This window comes from Poecilia formosa, unplaced genomic scaffold (genome assembly GCF_000485575.1).
Source record: "Poecilia formosa unplaced genomic scaffold, Poecilia_formosa-5.1.2 Scaffold82, whole genome shotgun sequence".
Lineage (NCBI taxonomy): Eukaryota > Metazoa > Chordata > Actinopteri > Cyprinodontiformes > Poeciliidae > Poecilia > Poecilia formosa.
Window position 1 is genome coordinate 1342056 of NW_006800021.1, and position 16020 is coordinate 1358075.

Genomic DNA, 16020 nt, shown 5'->3' on the forward strand with positions numbered 1-16020 from the left:
GGCCGATGCCCGACATTAAATTTTACAGCTAATATCGGCCGATGCCGATAATATTGTGCATCCCTAGTATAAATATTTTTAACATGTCAATTTAGAATAAATGTCATGAGGTGGGGTTGTTGGTGGTGAGGAGAGACGCTGAGACCCAGGTTATAGTGATGATGAATATATTTAATGATGAAGATGCTCAAACAGTCCAACACAGGCAGCACGGCAGAGAGACAGGCACACAGCCAAATACCGGTAGCAACTGGTAAACAGGACTTAAACGAGAGCTAACGCTTTCCAGGACTTAACAGTTCTACTGGAGGCGAACACTAGACGTGAGACAAACGACAACGACAAACTTAGACAAGGACCCGACGAGGAACACAGACAACAGGTGGGTTTAAATACACACGGGGTAATTAAGGAAACGAGACACACCTGGGGATCAATCAATGGGGAGGACAGGACAGAGACTCACAGGGAAACAGGAAAACAGAAAAACTCAAAATAAACACAGATCATGACAATAAAAGGTAAATAAATAAATAAAAACATATTTATGTTTCAAAATTCCCTTTTTTTTTTCTTTGTTTTATTAGCTGTTAGGCTGCCTGCCTGTTTCCAATAATAAACAATCCTTAGTTGAAAGAAAATGACTTCTCCACTGGAACATGTTGCTGTAAGACTATGAGAATATTTCAGAATCTTTGTGTTTTGTTCTGTTTTGTTATTGAATAAGACGTGATGTGAATATGTATTATATGTTAATATTAAAGGGGATCCCCTCCAGCTGTTTGGTCCTGTTGAAATTTTCATTGCAGCTCTTTTTCCAGAATCCAATGTAGGTGGCATAATTAAGCATAATCTTCTAAACAAGCCAGCAGATATGTTTTCTAACCTTTGGTAGTGGGTTGAGGCTTTATTGAGTTATATTAGCCACATTTTACTTGATTGAAACATGAATGGAAAACTTTTTTTTTTTTTGTTGGCCTATTTAAAAACAGTCATATGAAAACCAGTCGTCCTGTTTTTCCTTCTGGTCCCAGTAAGTGTAAGGCACTTGCCTCACATGTGTAACAGCACTTTTTATGCATAAAGCTATTCAAAGTGCAACGCTGAACATCAAAAGAAATACAGAAAGGAAATAAAGCTTAAGCATAAAGGCATCGCGTAAAATACAAAGATGTTAAAACGCCGATTAGTAAATGTTTTTTTTTTTGTCAGGAGCTCATTAGTCAGATTCATTTGATCAAAAACTGCTGCAGAGAGAAGTTAGTAGCCCTGATTTAAAGGAATCAGCAGTTTCTGCATGTCAGGTTTTCATGGAGTTTGTTTGAGTTGAGGAGCATAGAAAACAAACCGTGTCTGATCTGGCCTCAGAGGACCTGAGGGGTGTGAAGAGCAGCTTAGAAATGTATTTCAACCCAAGAACGTTTACTTCTTTAAGGATCAATAACAGAATTTTTCAGATTATTAGACACTTTAAATGTATGAGAGAGATAATGTGAATATGTACAAAATGTGGGTTTTAAAAGCTGCTTTTAGTTATAAAGGGGGAAAAAGCGGTTGTCAAACCAACTGGCCATGTCTGCCTGAAAAGTAACCGGTCGCTTCTTACAATAAAAAAAATAAAAATAAAAAAAATACAAAGTGATTCCCAGCGTTTTGCTTTGTTCAATTTCAAAAGCCACAGCAAGACCTAATTACTGTTTGACTGGAGAGCCAGAAACACAACATGAAGTAGGTTAAGAGACCTCAAAGGTCCACACTTCATGCCTGAATCTAAAGAAACTACAAACCAGATCAGAAACATTAGCAATGACATCCATCAACCTGAACAAGGTTTTTATTTTTTATTTTTTCTAATACTTTTGGAGCCTCAGCTAACAGTGCCACAGCACTTTGTTTGAGGTGCTTGGCATAACCTTAAGTGGATCTTTCCATGCTAAAAAAATCTCTCAAGTTTGGCTACAATAGAAAATATTCTGTAAAGAACAGAGAACCAAAATCCTCCCAGTAGCAGTTCTTGTAATCGCTTAATGGTGAAGGATTTATCAGGTTTTCTGTGGCCGGCCAGGTTGGCTTATGTTTGATCCCTTACTAAATGAATTCATCGCCATAAACGGCTCCTTGCATTCACTCTGGTTATTTTTGTCTGTTCATCTCTGAACTAAACAATGCCGGGCCTCATTTGGCTCAATCCACTTCATCATGACGATCATAAAGGCATTGTCTTGGATAATCTTTCAACATAGAGATCTCCATAGTAACTGTTATCTGATTCAACCTGTTTCAATGACTGTATTTTGACTGAAATAACTGTCAGTGTGGAGAAATGCAATCTTTTTTTTTTTTTTATGAGTTTAATATTCAGGTTTATTTGATTCTCACTTCCTTACACCAAGATACACTTGTTCGCTGTTCAGGCCTTGGCCTATTGATTGCAGCGGAAAGAGTAACAACTTACAGGCTGCTACAGCGGTCGTAGCAAAGGACAGTATAAGAAATCCTGCCTTGAAATAACGTAACGTTAGATAGGTAAAATCATTTTTTTCTACTATAGATTTTCTTTCCTCATTTGTTGAATCAGATATGAATCCAGTTTAAGCTGATATAAACATGCAGATTTAGTCAACACAGCATCCAAGGCGTCTGTTTAGTGTTTTTTTATTTGTTTTTGTTTATTTTTTGGTTTTTGTTGTATTGTAGGGTGTTGTTGCTCTTCTAATTAGCACTTTTTCAGTGCGATCCTCTCTTTCCAAGCATTGAAGCATCCTCGAATGATACGCCGGAGTTGTTGTCGACCTTGTAGCTGCGAATGTGTGTGAGGTGGATGTATGATGAAGAGGGATCTAAATCTGGAGCGCAGTGTGGCATCCTGTAGGTGTGAATGAGTACAAAGGAATCTTATTTTGGTTCATTCTGTTGGAAAGTGGCGAATGCAATTTTGTGCATTTAAAATTTGATCTTGCGTTTAAATATGTGGAACCATTATGTAACACATTTGTGTTTTGAGGCTTAATTGTTGTTGGACCATATTCCAACCCATTAGTGGCTGTTGGTTCATTTACTTGAATGATTCAACACTGAAAAGACCAGAAAACCTTTTTCTTGTTTGTTATTCTTTATTTGATGTAATTCATGCAAACCAAAGATTTATTTTCCCTTAATTTACACTGAAGTAACACTTTTCAAAAACAGATTGATTTTACACATCTAAATCTTCATTTATCATTTACTTTGTTACTTTTAAGTTACTTTGACTTTCTGTGTAACACGACCAACAATTTTTGAAGTTAATTTTAGACAGTGTTATGTTCAGAAAGGATGTGACAATCTTTTATTATTATTATTATTTACATCTGCTGTTTGTTTTTGTTTTTTTGCTTGTTTGTTTTTTTTTCTAGTGGAGCTGAAATTTAACTTGGACCAGTACGTGAACAAACGCTACCCGGGCCTGGTTAAAATTGTGAGGAATAACAAGCGGGAGGGCTTGATCCGAGCCAGGATCCATGGCTGGAACGCCGCCACGTCTCCCGTCGTTGGCTTCTTTGACGCTCACGTCGAGTTCAACACTGGCTGGTAAGAAAAGGTCACGTTCAACAGGGGACAGTCCAAGCTGCTGCTTTGTTCTCGCTCACCTTTACCTTTGTGCTTGGCTTGTTAACAGAGGGATGTCATGTAACAGCATGTGTAAAAAAATATATGTTCTGCAGTTTGGTCTGGATCTGATATAACACTATATCAAGCTCTAACTGATACATCACTATCTACACAATGGCCCAAAACATAAATGTGGGTTTTTAGATGCTTTTTTAAATGTGTTTCTCCACTATTAGCACAACTGCAGCAACTGATAAAGTTCAGCTTGAATGATGACATGCGCTGTGCAGTGCAAGGGTGTGAGTAGCGCATACACGAAACAGATTGAAACTGCTAAGACACGCCCCCTCACTCTGATTGGTTGTTTCTGACTGGAGCTTTGTGTTTCACCAGTAAGGACCACAGGGAGTTGCAGTACTTTTTTCTGGTTCACTGTAAATCCAGAACATAATCTTTTTTTTTTTTTGTGATTATATCGACATTTCTAGAACGTCATGAATAGCATGCTACGTACCAGTCGCAGTACTTGCACCACAGATTGAGAACCCTTGCTGTAAAACATTTACATTCAGCAAGCAGTCCTGACCATTTCAGCTCAAAGTAATTTTATCCCTGGGTGCTGCACTGATTTTGGTGGAATGAAATTACTTCCCGAGATCTCACCATGTCTGCCCGTTTCATAAGTTTACCAGCAAGCTGAGATCGATGCAATTGGCACCTAATTTGCGCTTGTCACCTTGTCAGTATTTGAAGATGAAGTGTAGCGGCAGTTTCCTTGCAAGCTGCCTGGAAGGCAACAGTTCGACACGGGAGGAAGAGATGGCTGGAGGGAGAAGTGGAGGGATTGAGGAGGACAGCAGCTTGTGACGCTTGGGTCTCACATTAGTAAAAGTCTCTGGGTGATCCGGTGCTTCTGGCAGAGTAGATGGGTAAAAGTGAAACAAAAATATACAACTATATTGTCTTTTCTTCACCAGGTGTGCCACAAAAATGACATGAATCTTTACATTTAAAAGATAAAATAATTAAAATAATGTTAATGTATTCACAATCAACGCAATTCCAACTTTAGTGTACGGTTGCTAACAATTATCTTACTAATTAATCAGTTGTTCTCATGATTAATTGAGTAGTTCGATAAAAAAAGGGCACATTCTGCGGGTGTTTCATGTAACCAATTAAGCCTTTTTTACACAGCAATAGAAACAGGTTAAAATATGCAAATAAGCAAATGATTCAATTATTTTTTTGACTTGGAAAGTAAGAATTCTGCTGCCTAAAAACATTAGCACAGCATTCCTTTATGTACCCTTAGTTATTTGTAGCAAAGGATACATCTAAAGAAATACTGTTTATTCATTTCTTGGTTATTTTTTGAATTAAAAATCAGAAAGCATAATGTAAGTAATAGAATTTTTTTTTATTGGGTGAAGCTAACACTATGCCTCTTGAAGAGTTTTGAGTCTTAAATGCAAAATATATGTATTTTCTTGTACATTTGTTTTTTACTTCATTAGTGCTTCCAGTATGTTGTTCTTTCTGCAAATTTCCTTTTTTTTATATATAAATCTGTTTACCCCAGTTAATGATTAATCAATTGCTAAATCAGTTGACAATTATTTAATCAATTAATAATCAGTTAGTCACAATTAATAATTTCAACCCTGCTCCAGGGTGATGAAAATCTTAAATAATTTCCCATAGATCCGCAGGATTACTTGTACAAATCCTGCAGTGCATCAGAATCTGATGTTTCCCTCAGTGTGCAAATCTTCTAGCCTGTTGTTCTCTTGACAGTTTGCTAACAATAAATAAACTGCTAACAATTAAAGACTAAACATGATTATACAGATTGTAAAAACTGTACAATAACCCTGAGATACATTTGGAAGTTGTTACTGGTCCACTTGTCCTGTGGTGAAAAGAGACATCTGATTTGACAGTGGACAGGAAGTGATGACACAACAGTTTCAGATGGAACTGGAAAATGACCAAGGGATTAAATCATCTACTGGCTTTATGTAAAACACTGCAGTATGGCCTAGTTAATAACTTAACCTTTCATGGATATTCCAGTGCTAATTTCTTTTTAACTTAAACTTTGTAATTCTTTCCACTATTTCAGAAAAAAAAAACATGTTAAACTCAGCCTGTAGTGTTTAGATTCTTCTAATTTTTAAGTGTATATCAAATTGTTTTTGACACATTCCCAGTGCACATGACCAGTGACACTTTTATTATTTATTATTCATTGATAACTTCCATAGCTGCAGCTTGCTTTAAGTGCAAACATGAATAAATTCAATCCAGTCAAATGAAATATTCTGAGTGTCACAAGTGTTTTCACACTCACTGAAGAACAAAAAGGTCAAAGGCCTCTGAATGCCCCTGAGCTTAGAGCAGAGCTAATGTGTCTGTGTGATTCTGACTTGTACAATGACTCTACATTAATAATGCAACAGTAAACTGTAAATCAATATCCAATTTTTAAACAGTTATAAAAGTTCTGCTTTGAGATCTAACACCGGTCTGTACACAACTTCTGAATGTAGGTATAAAGCTGAACTTACTACAAGGCTAATTTTACGGTGGTGTTCCTAAAAGAAAATATTTGGTGCACCAGTGCAACCGGTAGACAATTGTAGTGCAGATCTGTCGGAACGCTGACCTTTGACCTTTGAGTCAAGACTCCTATTGTGGTGCCACTTGAATTCCCAAACACCCTGAGAGCAATCCATTACTTTACAAATATTTGTAGACTCTGTCTGCATCCCTTGACTCTTGATTATTTATTTATTTTTTTTTTTGGCCACACAAATGACTAGACACTTGATTTTAATTATTTTTTAAGGGTTTCCCATACTTTAGTCTTTATAGTGTCCATGGATGCTGACAAATAAGTCTGTCACAATAAACCACTAACAAGTTAATCACATGATTTAAATGAGATTGATAATTCACATAAAGTTGATTATTATTTATTTGAAGGGCAATTTTGTTAAGAGACTTTTTACTTACGGTTTTGATTTTGTGTGGGTTTTTTATTTGTTTTTTTGGTTGTTGTGTTTTATTCTAGAATGACTTCCAGTTGCAGTGTGGAGCGTTCTGGACAAAATTAAACTTTACTGGTCGTCAAGAAGGCCAACTTCCATTGTTCTGCCATTATCAATATATTATTGTGAACTGGCCTCAAAAACAACAATGTTAAGAAATTGTTTATTGCGACAATTTCTGGGATAATTTATTGTCCCGCAAAACGTTGTCACCTTGATAGACCTGCTCACGAATCTCCTGAAGTTTATTTAGCTCAAATAAAAACATTTGAAGGGAGTCCAGCTTGCAGAGGGATGTTTTAATGATCCTTGGTTCATGGCTAGAACGCGACCCGCAGGCTCAGAGGTCACACACGGCACGCCAACCACTCAGGAAGCGGCGCACATGTGAATCTGCATCATTGCCTAATGATACAGATATTAATTGATACCTGTGCGGTTCCCGCAGCAGTTCTCCCATCTGTTCTTTCCATAAATAGATGTGCATTTCCTTCCTTCCCCCCGATATAGCCACTCTCGCCTCCACACAGCATTATCGGTCCCCACCCATCTCCGTTCTCACTCCGGCCCTTCACCAAAACAGTCTGTGGCCTTAGCTTTACCTGCTGCCAACGTGGGATTTGTTTTTCTCCCAGCTGCCATCCTCGCAAACATACGCAAACGCGCACACAAATATTATTTACATGCAGCCTCACCGACAATCAGTCATCTTCGTTTTTATTCGACGACCAGCAGCAATAGCTTTTCCTGCCTTCAGATCTGCTTTTGCATGAGGTTTTATTTACTGAAGTCAAAGAAAACGAGAGCGGCATCGCTGTGATCTTTGTTCAAGTGCCGTTGCCGGGTGGAAGGATATAGCAACGGAGGAGATGACAGGCATCTTCAAGAAGCGCATTTGTGGTGCTTTTCTATCAGAGTGTGTGTGTACGTAGATATAAATATATAAATATATATATATGTGTGTGTGTGTGTGAATTTATCTCGGTCTGTATGCCTGCAAACACTGAATAACGCTCTGCTTTATTCAGATAGATTCACTCGTGTTATCTGCAGTTCCTCTTTGTTAGAACGGGAAGAATACCTATTTATCATAATATGATTATTCACCATGGCACATGCATTGATAAGTGAGATGGATGGTAGCTGAGATGTTGTGGTGAATCTCCCGTCAATGACCTTGCACTCTCTGCCTGTGCACACTGAGCCAGAGACAGCGCTGTCAGCTCCTAGCTGCAGCTCTGTGATTCATTGGCGAAGGCTTCCCCTCCAGGGGGCTCGGGGGGGTAGAGGAGGGGTACATTTGCAGCTGAAACATATCGCTGGTTCACATTATTATTAAGGCAAACATAATTGCATCGTGCCGTATACGGTGCGTTTGAAAGCAGCGTTCCATTCCCTCACACCGCGCCGCCTTATGAGGATTTAAGAGGCCGCTGGCTCTCACCGCAGCAGCGACGGAGTCTGAATACCACAGCTCTGCTTTTGCTACAATACAAGGATGTCAAACTGTAGCTTAGGTTACTGAGGTGTTGCGTCAACCGCCGGTCCGTCCCTGCCAACACCTGATAATGATTCAGCCCTGTGACAGCGATTGTATGTCGCGCCCTAAATGGGAGCGTGCTGTAAAGAAGCAGATTAGGAGGAAGTAAAGGCGCCGTAATTAGGGCCAAGTGTTTCCATAGCGCCAACCGCCGCGGCTGTTCGGAAGCGCAGGGAAATTGATATTTATTTGGCTTCTGGAGTCAAATCTGTGGTTATTAACAATTCATGATAACCGGAGTTATGACTGCTCCATGCCGACTGTAACACTGAAGATAATATTGCTGTTGCAGGAAGATTTTAATAAGTGCCACGCTACAGACAGCCGCACTTTGCTGGATTTCAAACATGCCACTGCCTTTATGAGGCATTAAGAGCATCTGAGAACAAGACAAACTGAAGTTCATAAAACTAAACCTGGATCAAATCAACCTCTTGTATTTATTGAGTATGCCATACTTCCCACAGCTTTAACGGAGAGTGCTTTGTAAAAAAAAAAAAAAACACATTCACATAGTTTGGAAATTTATCCGCATTTTGGCACGACATGATGTCAAATACTATTTATTTATTGTTTTTTTTATTAGAGACCGATCCGATATTAATATCAGTATCGGCCTTGATTTTACTTAGGGACATTAGATAATCTTGTAGTCATAGTGGTGCAGAGATACTTTAAATTCATGGCACATAGCTTTTATTATTCTTATCAAGCGTGAATTATGCTCCGATCATACTTTGTGCAGGAGCAGCTGGATTGAAGTGAATGGAAAATCAGTCTAAACAATTCTGAGATCCTCAGATCTCAGGCTAAGCTGACCTCCAAATCCAAAGAAAGGAAAAAAAAATAATTCAGATATATGCTGCTTCCACAACTGTTCAGTGTCTCACCACATCCTGAGCAAATACATTTGGAGTGAATGCAGAATCTCACATTGCTCTCTTCAGACCCGTCTCCAGTTTTCTGCCTCTGGAAGCTGCTGTGTGCTCCAGGTGAAGCCAGACGCCGTGATGAATTGAAATTCTGCGCAGGGCCCTTTACCTTCTTGAAATTCAGCCTCTTTCATGGGAGGCAAAAGACCGGCCGGTTTTATTATGTGCTCTAAATATGCATGTCGAAGCCGCTCTGTGAGACTAGCAGCAGAAATTACAGTGGCTGGTTGCACAGGCAAAGATTTAAAATGGTTAAGAGCCTTTCCCGTATTACTTGCATTACCATATGCATTCAGAAAATGAAAATTACAATTCATAGGACTTATTTTTAGCATTTCGTAGTTGCCTAAAGCAGAGAAGCCTTGGTGCCGTTTTTCATGAGAAAACAAATAACAGTTTTTTTTTATGATACTATATAAAATGTAATTTAACATTTAGTGGTAATTATGGAATATATTTAAAATGTTTCGCTGAAAAAACATTAATGAGAAATCACACCTAGAGTTTGTGATGAGGAAGTAATAACATTTACACTGTGAAGTGTTAAATTAATTAGTCAATAAAACATTTAATTTTGCTTACTCGGTTGATTTTTTTCCGTTACATCCTTGTTACCTTCTAAAAATGAAAAAAAGTAAAACATTGTCAATGTCTGCTTTAACGGCCATCAACAGCATTTTTATATTTTCCAACATAATGAACGACAGGTCCAGTACTTTGTCAATTTAGACCCTTTACATACCTGATTTCAAGAAATATGTGGAACAGAAAAACAAATGGACAAACTCCTGGCATCAGTGCTTAACACAATGGCCGCACAAAGTGAAAGCAGAGGTAGCTTAAATGTGAAATAAGGGGGTGAAAGTGAGCATGGTGTCTATTGCAAGTGAGGAGGAAACAGGAGAAGTATTTTCTGAGAAGCAGCAGCTTAGAGATCTAACAAACCGGAACCCTACACAGAAATTTAAAAGTAACCAGGGATGCTCCCAGTCTTTTTGTAATTCACCCCAGTGATGTATGACCACCTTAAAGTAAAACCCTGCAATTCTTCCAGTGTTCGATCTGGTTTGGATAGCTCTTGTTGATTTAACACATCAGTCCTTTCATTTAGCCATGTAGTGGTGTGCAACACGGAGCAGAAATGAAGTGAAGCATCTGAGCATCTCAATTTCATGTAGATTAGGTAACAAATGTCACTTCGAGCTAATACTTCACATCACTGATTGTGCTAAAGTTTTTTTTTTTTTTTAAAAAGGTGCTCTATGTAGGAAGCTTGCATACATTTAGAGAAGTGTTACCATCAGTCACTGTCTCATCTATTTAGTGTGGAGACTGAGAAACAATAAGTTGTTGCTGTAGCTAAAAAGATACAAGGGAAGTAACAGAAAACATCCAAAGATATTTTGCACTGATAAAGCTAAACATAAAGAACACAAAAAAGCATTAAAATGTTAAAACGTTAAGCTATTAAACAACACCCTTAGGCCCTGCCCACACAGAGGCAGAAAGCTTTTTATCGTTTGGGCTGTGCATCCTCACAGATTCGCCATCTTGGGAGACAAGAAACGATCATTTTTGGCAGCAGGTTCCAGAGTGGATAAATGTTCACACTCTGGTTTCATATTTTCTTGTGACCATGCGATCCGGGTCTTCTTATTTATTCATTTATTTTTATTTACATCAAACTCTCACCAATAACAAAAATGGCGTTGTTTGTGTTTTTGTGTCATTCTGTGGAAGTTTTACAGCACCACCGATTGGTCTGGCATATCTGCAACATGTTCTTGTCGTGCGGATGCACATTTTTACTCGATCGTTTAAATCAACAATGTTCGTCTCTGCGTGCATAAAGGCTTTGGTCTTCTTGAGGGTGTGGTTGATGACTCCATTTGTGGTATCTGTTGTTGCCGTGGCATGAACCGTGTTGTGTCCTCTGCTCTCTCGTCCTTTGGTTGAGGATTCCAACCACTTTACAATCCACAGGCAAAAGGTTATGTGAGTAGAAACTGTAATTGATGAGTGGAGAAAAAAAAATTTGTCTGCACTTATTTACGTTCACAAAGCTAACCTCCTCTTCCTACGTAGAGCACCTTTTGGGAGCATGAATGCTCACTCTGTCCAATTTGTGTCGCCAACACATTTCTTCAGCACAAGTCTTTGTCTAAAAAGCATTCTGTTTCCTCCTTTCAATTATTTTCTTTGCTCTGAGGCTCAAAGCATCACATTCTGCAGCCCATGTATGGTAGCTTTGTGGCTTTCTGTTTTCTAGTGTTTGGGTCAATAAAACAAACAGTGGAAATGTGGATTAATTCTTTCTCAAGTATATCTTTTTCAAGATGTATTTGCTTCTAAAATATGTTAAATGAACTTTATTTTTTAAACCTAGAAACCTGATTCTTTTAATCAATTTACCAATAGCCATCGTGCAACAATACGGACTTTCTGAAACTGAGGTTGGTATGCTTGACCGATTAAACATTTCTGTGCAACACGCGAAATGAAAATCCACATTTGCTAACCAGTACTGTCCCAAGAATTACGGTCACTTTACTAATTTTATTAAGTGCTTCAATGAAAGAAACTTGCACTTGCTCTGGGGTGTCCATTTTACAGCTGGTAGAGTTACATTCGCTGGAGACAGCTGGATTTAAATGACCTCACTGAATGGATGCTCATCCTCCCTGCTCTTTATGTTCCACTTTTACTAACATCTGATCCTGCTTTGTCAGCAGTACATACCAGCCAGTGGGTGAAAATGTCCTTGTGGCCATTGTTTGCAACTGTCTCAAGACCAAAAACACTCCGGCTCTTGTGTCGGTTGACAAGTTAATCAAGCGCATTTGATTAGCAACAACCAACCTACTTAATTTTATTCATTTGTTTATTTTAATATTTTAAGAGCTGCGTCATACTCAACGTGGCACAGTGAAGGGAGCAGCAGTCAAGACCGCCATCAAATATTTAGTCTCGTGTGAGTCATTACTTGAGGGAGGGGAAATCCTAGTCTTTAATATGGAAGTGAGAGTGATTGGGTTCAGTGGGGATGAATTACCCTCTCAGTGTTATGTAGATGAAATGGCAAATAGAAAGACAGATGACGCATGCTCGTCTGTCAAAACCAGATGTGTCCTCATTCCCAGAGCTTCTCTCATCTTGTGGATACCGAGATGATCTGGAAGCAGGCACGTGCAGAGGGGGGACCTGGGGGTGCTTGAGCACCTGCCCCTTTTGCTCCTTGCCCCCAAGTGCCCTTTTGGTCTTTTTTTTTATTTGTTTTTTTTTTTTTGGTATTATTATTTTCTAAGCCCTCTTCTGACACATAATAACATCTACTAAAATTATTTGTTTTTTGTTTGTACAAAATAATAAGCCCCCCACCCCCTCTTAACCCCCCCGCCACCTTGTTACCTTTGACCTTTTGCCCATGGCGCATGACGCAGTTGCCTCTCGAGCTGTGAGATAAAGCGGCTAACTGGAGCTGAACGTAGCGAACATTCCAGATTACAGATCAGTTTTTGGTTAATTAAAAAAAAAAAAAACGTTTTTGGTGAATAAAGTGGAGTAGACTTGCTACTTGTCAGATAACGGAAAACGTTGAAGTATCGTTTCTGCTTCAGCGGTTTAAGCAGAGAGGTAATGAAATACAACAGACACTGACAGGCCTCTGCGTCTGCCTTTCTCTGAAGAACTATAGAACGGGAGGAGACAGCCAGGTGAGGAAAAACTGTTCTCATCTATCGATTCAGTATTTTATCATACAGACATTAGGCTGTTGTTGTTGTGCTATTAGCTAGCTGCTAGCTAACGACTCTGCTAGCAAAGCAAGATAAATAAAATGCTTCTTCCTTGTATCGTTAATGATAGCAGTCATTCTTCAGTATCGCTTATGCAATAGGGGCACATCACCCGTCCAAAACCGATCATCTCCATAATGGTTATATGTCCGATCTTCTAATTTCCTTTGCTGCATACATTTCATTTATTCTGGCATTAGGTAAATGTATCTTAAAGGAGAATAGCACTTAAATAAAAACCCAACAAGAATATTCATTTAGAATTAAAAATAACTCACCTGAATTACCATAATGGATATAATGTATGTAATAAAAGTGTGTCATTAATGAAGGGGAAAAATTCAATCCAGACTTTAAGTAAGTTTAGGGTCTGGTTCGCAGAGTATGAAGTTATTTTTTTCCCCAATTATTCAATGAAAAAAAAAATGTAACCTGAGTCAAGTAAAATAAAATTGTAATCAAAACTTTTGGAATTGTAATGATTTCTTTTTTAAAAACAAAATGTTTTGTTTAAAAAACTCTTTTTTTAATTAAATAACTCATTTTTGTCTCCTGAACTAAAAAAGTTATTTGCCAAACATAAACTTTTATTTGCACACATCAGAAATATTTTGTTGCGATTTTGGGCCCTGCCCCTGACGTCATGTGAGAAAAAAGTTTTTTAAGCAGAACTCAGTAGGCTTTTTCTCATGGTGACATGCATTAACAATTCAATTTTTGCTTTTGTTTTTGTCTTTTTTCTGAAGTTCCACGTTAAAGTTTGATGCAGCTCTGCTTTCCTGAATGGACCATCTTCATCTCCACTGCAGCAAACAGGCAGCTCTTTTTTATAAATTACAGTTCACTAAAAGGTTGCATTCTGCCCTTGTTTACATTTTTAATAGTGTAATTCTTTAAAGACAAAATATGTCTGGTGGTCCAGCTCTGATTTACATATCTTGCTAAATTGTGGGTTTGAATATGGCAATACTTTCTTATAACACAATAGACCTGCAGAAATAAATTACTAATAAAATTTCTTACATATGCATAGTTGCATGCTTCATATAGAGATTTTCCTTAGCTTTGATTGTATATCTCACAATTTTGTTATTTATCATTGTTTATTAAACTCTGAAAGCTTTGTGGCTTTGTTAATCTGTCCTAAAATGCGGTTAGATGTGCCCCTTTTTTTTGAGCACCTGCCCCTTTAGTGGTCTCTGCACGGCCCTGTCTGGAAGAGTCGTATTTAACCGGGAAAAATAGTCTACTGTTGCTCTGGGCGGTAACGACTTTATGGGATTCTTCATAAATAAAGTTGATTATGTGAAAAATAAAAATGTCATCCCGAACATGATTACTGCATCCATTGTAAGCGAGGAAGAACTGAATATAAACTGTAGAACCTGATATGTTTGGACTGCTGTGATATAGTAGAGCTTTCTGTTTTATTGAAAATATTAGCTTCATCTAAACCTTCAGCTGGCACGTTGGACCCAATCCCAGCTAAATTATTCAGAAAAATGTTCCCTTTGGTTATTGACTCCATTTCAGATTGATGTATCCTTGGTAAACTGATACGTACCAAAGGCTTTTAAGGTAGCTGCAATTAAACCTTTACATAAGAAACCGTCTGTCAAACAAGATGAGTTAATAAATTACAGATGTATATTTCATCTTCCTGGTCTTGTGTCTGTTCTGGTTTTGTTGGATCTCAGTGCTGCTTTTTCCACCACAATATTCTCTTAGAATCGGGTCGAGGGAGCAGCACTAGGTTGGTTTAGCTTGTATTAGTCAGATAAAGTCTGATTTGTTCATGTAACTGATAAATCTTCTACACACCCCGGGGTTATTTGTGGAGTGCCACAGGGTTCAGTTCTTGACCCAGTTCTCTTAAGCCATCTATATGTAGCATGGGATAAATTTCCATCATTATGCCGATGATATTTAGCTTTATCTATCCATAAATCTTGATGAATTCTAACCTGGCCACTTTCATTCATTCTGCTACTTTCTTCTTCTGCTACTCTCCATGTTGTATAACTTGTTGTTATCCCAGTAGTTTATGTTTTCTCTTGTAAAGCCTGGCAATCTGTTTAGCTGTGATACCTTCTTGAAGATGTGGGGGGGGGGGGATCGACTGAGAAAATGCTGCCAACAACTTAATGTTCTGCTTCTCCTGCTATTAACTCTTTACTTTTCTGTAACATAGACAATAGTTTCTACATCAGTTGTTCTGTTTCTTTTTGTGTGTATGCTCTGTCTTCTTCCTGTTAAAAGGGAGTTTTCCTCTCCGCTGTTGCTATATTGCATGTTCGGTAAGAGGGATTGCTGTGCAGTCAACGACGCAGCACAATCTGCTGGGTTTCCTTAGAAAGATAACTCTGCACCAATTTGAATAAAGAACTAAACGTGATGGACAGTTTGAGAATCAATTGAAAGAAGAAATTTGTACTGAAACAAGATTATATGTCAGTTTAACTTGTTTAAAGAACACCTACATGTTTAATCTGTCCATGAAATTTTAAGGGCAATGAACAATGCTAGCATCAGATGTGCATCAAATAGTCTGTTTCTATTTTTATCTAAAAAAAAAGAAGAAGAAGAAGAAAACAACCAACACCAGCTGCATCTGGCTAAAGCTCTGAGGCTTTTCAAACAGGTTTTGTTCAGAAGTGTTGACGCTTTTGATAAAACTGTCCAAGACTTGACTCCAGTATTTGTTCCTTCCGCTTCACACCTCAGCACTATTCCTCTAATGTGTGTTAAAAGGCACCAAGCGGTGTGTGTTGATTGACGAGATGCACTGCGTCGCATCTGACGTGCATCCCACTACAGGAAGCCCATTAGCTGCTCACAAGTTGATGGGTGTACATTATACAACACTTTACAAGGCAAAGAATTTACAAAGAAGAACATATTTAGCAGTAAATTGAACCCTTGCTCTTATTATGTTGAAGTAGTAAATGTGAGGATGTAAATCCCTTAAAGTATATATATTTTGTGTTTATGGTAATTAACTGAGGTATTTGCAGTCTGACACTGACTGAACTGCAAAATGCTGCGTTTTTGTTGCGGAAAAACGTTCTATCGTTAAATACAGTTTATAGAACCGGTAAGAAAGGAAGCAG

General features: G+C 38.2%; 1 protein-coding gene across 2 annotated transcripts in view; it reads left to right on the forward strand.

Annotated features, from left to right (window-relative positions):
• Positions 1-16020, forward strand: part of galnt9 (polypeptide N-acetylgalactosaminyltransferase 9) — a 77375-nt gene that overhangs the window by 47387 nt on the left and 13968 nt on the right. For both annotated transcript variants that reach the window (XM_007557042.2, XM_016673823.1), the window contains one exon: positions 3396-3570. In XM_007557042.2, the coding sequence (XP_007557104.1) occupies positions 3396-3570 (175 nt within the window). The remainder of the gene's footprint in view (positions 1-3395; positions 3571-16020) is intronic.